The sequence below is a fragment of the Haliotis rubra genome, unplaced genomic scaffold, assembly GCF_003918875.1.
Source record: "Haliotis rubra isolate DU_JTF1 unplaced genomic scaffold, ASM391887v1 Scf781, whole genome shotgun sequence".
Taxonomy (NCBI): domain Eukaryota; kingdom Metazoa; phylum Mollusca; class Gastropoda; order Lepetellida; family Haliotidae; genus Haliotis; species Haliotis rubra.
Genome location: NW_025767503.1, coordinates 258,291 through 269,553, shown reverse-complemented (window position 1 = coordinate 269,553; position 11,263 = coordinate 258,291). Strand labels below are relative to the sequence as shown.

The following is an 11,263-nucleotide window of genomic DNA, read 5'->3' as shown; positions in this document are numbered from 1 at the left end:
CCACGGTGGTCACACGAGGTATTGACTTCAGTGCCACCACACGTCTCCATGTGACACTCAAACTGACTTTCCTCGAGTTGGTGCCAAAGACGGATAAGTCTGCATTCCCAGTGTGCAATTTCGCTATATTTCATTGACTAATAAAGCCTACAAGATGTTTCAAAATAAACATAGAAATACAGTTGAAATTCATATATGCGTTTCTTTCCTGGGAGAGTATATATTGTCCAGCAATAGATATGAATATCATACCATGAAATATTGCTCTGTGACCACTGACCCTTAATTGCGACATAAGTGCTTACATCGCAGACATACATATGTACATAGGTGCATGACTGCCCCCCCCCCCCCCCTCTCTCTCTCTCTCTGTGCATATTGGTATATAGATTTATGTGTAAGTACAAGAATTTGTTCTTAAAGCATATGCATTATATGATTTTTTCACACATATTCTACGCAAAAGGTGTGTCTGCTTTTTCATATAACTATTTATCGGTGTCTTATTTTGAAACCTAATACAATGTATGAATTATAAGCTGTGCACCTTACAATCCCAATGAACATTTATGTCAATAAACTTTGTTTAAAAACAAAGCCTGGAACACCAGGTGATATGCCAGATTTTGAATGACCCATTCGGTCATATTAACCGCTTCTGTGCCTTTATAAAGATATCAGTTTCGGCCATTGTAGTCGTTGACGTTCAGTTGTATAAATTCAATAGTAACACACTGAAGTGATATAACTTTATTTAGCATAATATTCTGGGTATGTGCTATGGCGAGATATCATTGAAAACAGAAACCTCGATTTTGCGATCAGTCAGTTGCCAACTCCTCTGGTCTTGTAGTGTTGTTCAGTTTATCAAATATATACTTGAACATGAACTTTCACTTTTTCTGTGGAATATGTTTGAAGAGAACAGAACCGTAACTTATTGTATTGAATGTGTCACACGGACATGACTCAATATATAGCTGCAGCCATCTCGAGTATCTGTTTATTGGTTTATAGGCGAGCGGAGAAGTAGCTACATCGGAGACACAGACGGAACACGCACCAAGTCATAGCGTAAACCTGCCTTCACAAATATCATGTCGCTTTGATAACTTATAATCCTGAAATTTAATCTTTTTATGATAGCAGGCAATTATCAAGCAAGTCACTGTGTATATTTGTTCCATTTGTATAACATAGCAAGCACCAGTCTTTGACTGTAACATATTTCAGGGATTGGTGATCTGACATTTGTGTTTGTGTCACGCTGGGTTTACGACACTTCTGTGGTGTTGGGAGCTGGATCCGTCAAGACAAGACACAAGGCGAAGGAAGCAGGTAGCGTGGGATATAACTAACATCATGTCAACAAGGCATTACATTAATCATTAGCACTTATACATATCATAACAATAAATCTAATAAACATAACTTCCATTTAAAGAACAGAGGGGAAGTTGTAGATGAATCTCTCCCTGGAAATGTGGTAGCAGGATACTGTTCCAAGAAGAACTATCACAATTCTTCCGGGTATGGAAATAGTTCTTCAAATATGTATCGTTTGACAGCCTTTCCGAAAAATACTAAGTATCCAAGTCCTAGTACATCTGAAAAATGAAAGCATGAAAGTTATTTTACATTCCATACAATTCTGTATGCTGAAACCAGTGTATATTAAACCTCAAAAGAAAAGGAAATATTACATATGTCAAAGGTAATGTAGTTGCGTAATGTTGTGTTTGGGTGACATGTTTCTGTGTTTCCGGATGATCAGCTGCTTATGTTTCCAACTCCCCTGTTAGTCACGTGGTGGATAGAAATATGTGTCACACACACAGATAGTGATTCAACACATGCTCATGATGTGTCACACACACAGATAGTGATTCAACACATGCCCATGATGTGTCAGACACACACACAGATAGTGATTCAACACATGCTCATGATGTGTCAGAATCGTACAATCGCAGAGATTGGCCAAGGTCACCAGTTCATATGACTATCAATAACGAACTCATTGACACGAATATGAAACAAAAAGGCAGGGATCATGACTGTTTGGGAAGGGTTTTGTTTCTTTGTAGGGAAGACTCCCACAAAAATGTTCATAAACCGTACTTTAGTATGATATACCTGTAGTTTTTCATAATTTCCTGATTAGTTAGCTGCAGGTATGTAACTGGCTGTTTTGGGGCTGTACTATTAATGTATACCCCGGTGAAAAAAATTCATTTAACCCGAAAAACGTTCTAATTTGCATTAGACTCTATCTACACATTGTAAAACTCCTCTGAACGCACTGTATTAGACATTGCACCAAACGCAAACATAATGACGATCATGACATACGTATGATGCCTTCGACACATTGTTAGATATTGGAATTAAAAACTATTAGAGTTGTAACATTGAGTAAAGTATTACCATTGTGTTTGTCGCAGTTCTCGTCCGGACTCATTGGACGCCAGACTGATGAGAGATTTTCTTCTGCTCCTCTTGTCCTGTTCACTTGGCCTGAGTCTGTTCTAAGCAAAACCTTGATTGCACTTCTGCATTTGACTTCAGTCATTTGTAGGGAAATAGGAACAGAAAAGTTCTCTGCAGAGGTTTCGAATTCCCTAATCTTTTCAGCAAACAGAGTATCAGATTGCCATGTAGCGGTGTCAATCACTCCATGGACAAAAGTGAAGGTGTCTTGAAGGTGTGAGCTCAGCAGCAGAATGCCAGCTCTGGCCACACTAGCGTTGTATCGGGACACTCGGGACTTGGTTTGTGTTGAGAAGGTGAGCAGCATGATTGGCCAGGAAGGATGAAACACAAACGCATCACACAAGACACTGTTAGGCCTGGGGTGAGAAATCTGGAACTGATGGCGGTTAATGATGGCGGCAGGGATGTACACTATGGATCCTTGACCTCCATGTACCTGTATTGCCTTGCTGTATATGGCCGGCTGGTGGTGCTGTAAATACTGGGACATGGCTCCTGGGACTATGAAGGATTCTAAACATAAACACAAATAGTTTACAACTCATATAATATCGAGTTTCTTATTACACGTATACTTTCCATTTTCCAGTTCAAACACTTACCGGCTGATGGAATCATACCGGCAGAAAGGATATTGTGATATTCGTCATCTTGAAGATCGAACGATGGAAGCAGCATGTCCATTTCTGAAAGCATCACAATGAGGCATACTTAGAAAACATATACCAGTCTCCTCTCCCCAATACACAACCTATTCCGTTGCAACATGGCAGGTATCACCTGGAATAACAGTATCCATACCTGTATGTACACACAGAGTCTCTCTCTCTCTCTCTCTCTCTCTCTCTCTCTCTCTCTCTCTCTCTCTCTCTCTCTCTCTCTCTCTCTCTCTCTCTCTCTCTCTCTCTCTCTCTCTCTCTCTCTCTCTCTCTCTCTCTCTCTCTCTCTCTCTCCAACCCCGGTGTTTATGTCACAGTCTACAGCCTAACTCACAATATGTCCTGTAAATAACAACGCCTTATGCATGTTGGCACTCATGTGTATGTACCTGCAAGGTGGTCCATCGTTTCAGATTCCGTATCTGTATCCGAGTCATCGCTCCTTGTCAGTGAGCAGACGATATCCTCCTCTGGGATGCAAGCACTCGACTCCTCATCTTCAGACGACGACATGGCCGACAGTACACGTACCTGGCTTCACTATGATGGACTCTTTTGTGGGATCTCAGAAATAAAGCCACAGTCACTGGATCCTCGTGAAGTTTAAGAAAGTGTACACATGAAACACACTGTTGAAAAATATTGTGATTGTGGCAGCCTTGTCACTGGACCCTCGTGATATTTAAAAATTGAGATGCGTATCGATAAATACTGTTTCATTTCCACTGTACAACGTTCCACTACAGGCCGTTACGTGTGAACAGCAACTACCACAACACTATAGTAGTCTTTCCTTAATGAAGACCAACTTTTGAATCTTAATGTCTTTAAATGTAGCTGATGTACAGATACTGTTTGTGTCGTCTGCTACTTGTTGAAATAACCCCACTGTTGTCCACAACCTACACAGCGCCGAAACAATCTGTCCAACCATTCGTCATTGGTCATCCGCTTGCATTTGTTGGGTCTCTGTCTGGTGTCCACAACATGGGACCTTGGACCATTATCGAAAAACAGTACCCCATCTAAGTAGCAGACAGATACTTCAAGAACATGCAGGTCTGCTGAACGTCCTTCAACCTTGTGAAAGGTGACTTTTATCATATCATTTGGAGGATTTATGAATTCACCATTTAGGTTCAGGAGAGTTAACTCACTTAATTTGTCAAATATTTTCCTTTCAAGCTGACTTCTGTTTATCCTCAGTTTGAACTGATGGTCACTAACACTGATCACCCCCCAAGCCTCAGGTTCATAAGTGTTTTCAAGCTGAAATCCGGTAATAACAGGATACTTTGACTTTGTGGTTGTGTCCAGTTTTTCAGAAATCCCTACATACAAGGATCCTCCATCAGGTACCTTGGTAAAGGAAGTTATGTTGTCCCTCAGCTTTAGATCTGACCACAGATACTCCACAATGTCAAGCTTGCCTTCGTTAATTTCATTCACCTTCTCTGGCATTGGCTGAAAGGCTTTGAACTCACAATTTCGACATTCAAATTGTTTGGAAGTGTGTACTGGTAATCCTCTAATCTGTGGTACACTCTGCGAATTTCTTGGCTTATTAGTTAAAAGGGAAACAAGATTCAAGATCGAAGGGTCCCTCGTTTCAAAGTCAGATCGTATTTTGGTATTAAAGGTAACTGTGGCTACGTTTGAATTGTCCTGCTCAATTCTTATTGCTACAAAATCTGAAAATTCTTGAAATCCAGTCTTCAGATTTAGCCAAGCACGTTTATACACATGCACATAGAGGGTTCCGTTGGAAATAAGATTATTCAAAGAACCGCTGATGAACTCATCAAAATATTCCAAGCTTCTGTCTTCGGGAAACTGACCTTTTAAATGTACTACCAGCAATCCACCACTTGTGTTTCTGAGAGCTGAGGCTGGGGTTGTAATCTCATCCAGGAGTGTCTTCTTATCCTGGTGCTTCCCCTTCTTAATTACATCTCTATTGGCGTGAACAACGAACACATTCGCATCAACACTTCCAAGTCTTCCGAATGTCCGTTTCACCTTGTTGCATTGATTACACATCAGATGGCTCTGAAACAGAACCACATCATTCCCACATCATGTAAAGGTACATGTATATCTTGTATGGAACTGTAGAAAGTATCATAGGGGTGAGTCATGACAAGGCAAAATGGACGAGGTTGAACCCTAATGTGGATTAGCTATATTTCTCGTAAATAAATCTCTGACGAATGTGGAAGGGAGCTTTAGGATCAGAACAAAACTATCTGCAAGAATTATATTCTTAAAAAAAAGAAACGCACAAGCCCATTTTATTGCCTTAGTTTAAGAGCAGTTATTTCATGTAATTTCAAAGGTGAAAATTCACACGTCTATAGACAAAGAGTTCGCCAACACAACAGCCTTTATTGTTGTGTTTCTGTTCACTTGAGTCCATAAGATGGCGTCAAAGTCAGGCCACCACTGGCAGCAATTACTGCTCGGCACCGTCTCGGCACAGACTGGATACGTCGGAGAAGTCGCTCTTGCGGAATTCTTCGCCACTATTCCTGCAATGCGATGGCCAGTTGTGGAAGTGTCTGCGGCGTGTTTTGACGTTGGTGTTCTATCGGGTTTACATCTGGTGATCGGGAAGATATGATGGCAAGACATTGACGCGTTCTGTATGTGAAGTTGCGTTGTCATGCTGGAACAACTCCCTCTGTCGGTCCATAATCGGAAGCATGTGACGTGCAGGGACTTCGTTGATGTACCGATTTGGTGTCAAATTCCCCTGAACCACCACTAAATCAGATCTCTGTGTGCTGGATATCTCACCCTACACCATAACACCGCCTCCACCGAATCTGTAGAATGAACTTATGGGCAAAACTTTCATTTCTCGGAAAAACATGCTGGCTTCCATCTCGCCGGTGAAGAAGAAATCGTGATTCATCACTGAACCAGATTCGCCTCTAGTTTCTAAAGTTCCAGTTCCGGACTCAACGACACCACCGCAAACGACTGCACCGATGGAATTCTCTCAAAACATGGGCGACAACTGGTCTTCTTGGTCGAATCCCCACTTCACGCAATTGATTCCTGACAGTTTTGTCGGAAATATTTCTCAAACCAGGCATGCGTTGTGCGCTGTGGCAAGACGATGACTCAAGTGAGCAACCCGGATGTAGCGGTCCTTGACTTGTGTGGTAACACTTGGACTGCCGCTTCTCTGGCGATCTTGGGCGGAATTAGTCTGCAGGAAACCATCCCAAAGGCGAGATATGGTGCTCTGATGAACGTTGAAATGTCAGGCAACTGCAGACTGCGACTCCCCAGCTTCAGTGCTGCCTGTGGCGGTGTTCCGATTGGCGGCACAATGATGATTTCCTCATTTCCAGGCAAAAAAACGAATGACAAAATCAAACCCAACCTTTGCCTTTTTATAGGAACGTGCATTTTGCTTTGCATGTTTTCTTGGTGACGTTTTGGCGAATATTTCTTCAAATACTGTCAATCAAGGGAAAAAGTTAAAGTTGCCGCGTTTTGGCGCTGAAGCTCTTTACAATCACACAAAGATGATGTTTTGGAAAGAAATATTATATTTGTATTGTTTTGGCGCAGCTACACGAGTTCACTGTTCTCAAAAACACCTATGCGTTTCATTTTTATTTTTGAAGAGTGTAGGTAACATTGCTACATAAGACTTGCGTCCCACTTGTGCTATGACATGGGAGATTATTGGACAGAAACAGATTTTTCAAAATGGCGGCCATATTGAAACCTCGGTTCAAACCTCGTGAACAAATTCAGGTGTCATTCATTGAGAGGAATATGTTTTGTTAAATGGCTTTTACATAGCCTGAAACAATTTTGAGTGAAGTGCATAGGTTAAATCAAGGTCAAAATATCGCTACAAGGCAGAACGAACCCAACTATTGTCTACGTACACACCAAATGACATTACATTTTGAGCGCACTGGTTGATCATTTGTGGCGACCATATTGAAAATCGAAATCGGATCTCGTACACATATTGAGTTGTCAACAGTGGTGTAAACAAGCATGTGAAAGTTCAGCTTTTTCGGTTAAGTTGTAGAAAATGCTGTCAAACTCCGATACTGCCCTGTGTAGGAGGATCATGTCAACGTGACTCCAGAGTGACTTTATCCCAGAATCACAAAGCCATTATCTATAACTTAACAAGGCTATGTCTATGTAAATAGCCAGCTTGGAAGGCAAACATCGATTTTTCATGAAAGCCTGTTTGGTTACAGAATAAATCAATTGTCGACAAGCTACGAGTAATTAGAACAGCTCCAAGGAAAATTTCACCAACTAAAATAATGTAAGGTAGGATTAAATTTTATAAAGTCCATCATGATGTACCGGGACGTTATACTCACACGGTATAGAAGCAGTACAGCCAACAGCGGAAACACTGGGGGGCATGACAGCCCCGTTGTCCTACTCAACTGAGACGTGGTAACTTCAACAGGAAATCTTAGAACATCAGGTTGCAAACAAAAACAAACCATTGGCTGATTTATTAGATATACATAAAGCCATGTAATGAAATCGATGTTTATTGATAACCCCTGCTTTGTGTTAGAGACGTCACAGTGACAACACGTTGTTCCCCGACAACCACACCTGCCTTCTTATACTGCCATGTGTTATCCACCTGGGCAACGTAAGGGTAGTTGCATAGTAACCTCGCACGTCACACGAGTGTCGCGTCGCGTTGACCTGTGTGGTAACGACTTGATCTGAGATTCGAACGAGTTGATTTGATAACCCATGACCTCTCTATCGATTTGATTGGATGACTTTATGTTTCAGCTTACAAGTCACTAAAACCATTAAGCGATTATCGTATGAACTCTGGTATGTATGTTTGTTTAACTCCGAGGGTGGACAGGTGCATACCTGTTGTGATAATATGTCAGAACAGGTTCAAGCTGACAGATACTTCAGTTATGCAATGTGTATCATTAATGATAATCACGTGATAGACCACTGGTTGAAATTGCTGAATGATGGCTCAACTCACCTGCTGAAGTCCACAAAAACAGTGAACACAAAGTGTGGGAGCATTTGTGTGCAAAGCCATTGAGAAATCCCAAAAAGCCAAGCACCTTATCATAAAGAAATATCTATATACAGTAGACGATATTGTACGCATCCCATATCTCAGAAGACCCTTCAGCAAAGAACTAGATATACGTTGGACCCAAAAACTGTTCAAAATAGCCAAGCGTTTCAAGAGACAAGAAACACCACTGTACAGAATCAAAGATTTCCACGATGAAGGCAGCTTTTACACCAATGAACTACAGAGAGTTAACAAAGAGGAGGATGTTGAGTGGCAAGTGGAAAAGATTCATAAGAAGAAACGTGTGAAAGGAAACCCTTATGCATTAGTGCGATGGTTAGAGTGGCCCAGTTTCTTTGACGCATAACCCTCAACCCTCGTTTGTCCACAAGCCTGCATAATACACGCATAACCCTCAACCCTCGTTTGTCCACAAGCCTGCATTATACACGCATAACCCTCAACCCGCGTTTGTCCACAAGCCTGCATTCTATACACATATCACTCAATACTCAACCCTCGTTTGTCCACAAGCCTGCATTATACACGCATAACCCTCAACCCTCAGTTGTCCACAAGCCCGCATTATACACGCATATCACTTAATACTCAACCCTCGTTTGTCCACAAGCCTGCATTATATACACATATCACTTCATACTCAACCCCTCGTTTGTCCACAAGCCTGCATTATATACACATATTACTCAATACTCAACCCTCGTTTTATAATAGAGTTGGTGGACCGGAAGCTGGAGTTGGAAAGGTATATTGAGGCATATTGCTGCATTTGTACAAAACCCTTTGTATAAAACCCTTAATTTATACCTACTACCGTGATTAGCATAACATTGCAGAAATAAAAGTTATAACTCTAAATAAACATGTAGCAAAGCACTTGGCATAAAATTTGATGTCAGACTCGCGCGTGTCACTGCACTTTGTGCACAATGGACTTACTCACTTTTTGCATGCTTTTTGACACCTGAACTTCACAATCAGCGTCCAGCATAGCCGCGTCGTTGGTATGCTGGACACTGGAATGGTCGGTGGGGAGGCCCAGTGATTAAAGCGTTCGCTCGACACGCCGAAGACCCGAGTTCGACCCCCCACATGGGTACATTGTGTCAAGCTCATTTCTAGTGTCCCCCGCCGTGATATTGCTGGAATATTGCTCAAAGCGGCGTAAATCCAAACTCACTCACTCACTCAGAAAGGGAACAAACAAGCTCAGGTTACCACGCATACAACACGGTGCAACAGACGCACCTAAACACAAACATACCCTCAAGTGACGAGATAAACTACACACAAACAACATGTCAGCTCAACTAACTCCAACCTACACTGAACAAATACAGATCACATGTGTGAGCCGAGGTGGTCTGAAGGGGACTTACCACAATGAAACAAAAGATTTAATTAACTATGAGTGCCTTTCATCATAAAATTACATAACTGTTTTCTTCAAATGACTTAAGTTATCAACAGATATTCAAGTATTGAGTCCATTCCTACAGTTGCAAATGGAGAAAGGGTTTTCTTTAGAACTTGACCATGCATGCGCTCCTAATTCGTTCGTCTTCTGACATACTTTTCCCGTCTCGTGTTATCGCTTTCTCTTCTGGTGATATCGCTTTCTCTTCTGGTGTTATCGCTTTCTCTTCTGGTGTTATCGCTTTCTCTTCTGGTGTTATTGCTGCTCAGATTGAAGTCAATAATGTCCCCACTCGAACACTATAGTCTCCGGGCGGTGGGGTAGCCTAATGGTTAACTAAGCGTTGGCTCGTCTCGCCGAATCACTAGCCTTCTCGTCCCTGCATCACAATGTGCCTGAAGCCCATTTCTGGTGTCCCCGTCGTGATGTTCACTGGAATATTGCTAAAAGCGGCGTAAAACCAAACTCAGTCAGTCAGTCAGACTAGTCTCCGGTTTTCAATTTCTCGTCTCACTGCATCACTAGCCTTCTCGTCTCACTGCATCACTAGCCTTCTCGTCTCACTGCATCACTAGCCTTCTCGTCTCACTGCATCACTAGCCTTCTCGTCTCACTGCATCACTAGCCTTCTCGTCTCACTGCATCACTAGCCTTCTCGTCTCACTGCATCACTAGCCTTCTCGTCTCATCATCACTTCTCGTCTCCTGCATCACTGGCCTTCTCGTCTCACTGCATCACCTTCTCGCCTTCTCGTCTCACTGCATCACCTTCTTGTCTCACTGCATCACTAGCCTTCTCGTCTCACTGCATCACTAGCCTTCTCGTCTCACTGCATCACTAGCCTTCTTGTCTCACTGCATCACTAGCCTTCTCGTCTCACTGCATCACTAGCCTTTTCGTCTCACTGTATCGCTAGCCTTCTTGTCTCACTGCATCACTAGCCTTCTCGTCTCACTGCATCGGGGCGGTGGGGTAGCCTAGTGGTTAAAGCGTTGGTTCGTCACGCCGAAGACCCGGGTTCGATTCCCCACATGGGCACAATGTGTGAAGCCCATTTCTGGTGTCCCCCGCCGTGATATTGCTGGAATATTGCTGAAAGCGGCGTAAAACTAAACTCAGTCAGTCAGTCAGTCACTGCATCACTGGGCTTCTCATATCGTAGCATTAGTTCCTTGTATTATCAGTTCCTCTTCTTGTACCTGAAGTCGATAGAGCGGTCCACTCACAGCCGCTGCAGTTGTCTTAAATACTACCGCTTTCTCGTTACAGACTAGCACCAGGGAACTATTCTTCGCGGAACCTGCCATCTTCGGAGTGCAAGCAATTGTTTACCACCGTTACCCAGCTGCGTATATCTATGCTCGTGCTGTTGATCACTGGATTTCATGGACTCGATTATTCACAGGCCGCCGCCATATAGCTGGAATAACGCTCAGTCCGGCGTTAAACAAACAAAATAAAAACAAAGGCTTGACGGAAAATGGTTTAAAAGCGATGTTTTATTGACTAACAGAAGTAAATCTTCCCTCTGACTGCTGGTTTGCAAGCAGTCTTCGGTGTACTGCTTACATATTTTCATTGTGTCACGAAATATGGAAATGAAAATTACAACTAAGGCC

At 42.4% G+C, this 11,263-nt stretch overlaps 1 protein-coding gene across 3 annotated transcripts; it reads right to left on the bottom strand.

Moving 5' to 3' along the window:
• Nucleotides 1-735: 735 nt before the first annotated feature.
• Nucleotides 736-7,655, bottom strand: LOC124260918. 3 transcript variants are annotated; one of them, XM_046695241.1, is made up of 5 exons: nt 7,517-7,655; nt 4,991-5,201; nt 3,096-3,179; nt 2,428-3,006; nt 736-1,607 (listed from the first exon to the last, which is right to left on the bottom strand). In XM_046695241.1, exons 1-5 carry the CDS (start codon nt 7,646-7,648, stop codon nt 1,516-1,518), a joined length of 1,098 nt encoding a protein of 365 aa, XP_046551197.1. In that variant the 5' UTR covers nt 7,649-7,655; the 3' UTR covers nt 736-1,515. The 3 variants fall into 3 exon arrangements, with proteins under 3 accessions (XP_046551197.1, XP_046551198.1, XP_046551196.1); XM_046695242.1 differs by lacking the exon at nt 7,517-7,655 and having other exon boundaries at nt 3,542-5,131; XM_046695240.1 differs by lacking the exons at nt 736-1,607; nt 2,428-3,006; nt 3,096-3,179 and having other exon boundaries at nt 3,671-5,201.
• Between the last annotated feature and the right edge of the window lie 3,608 nt (nt 7,656-11,263).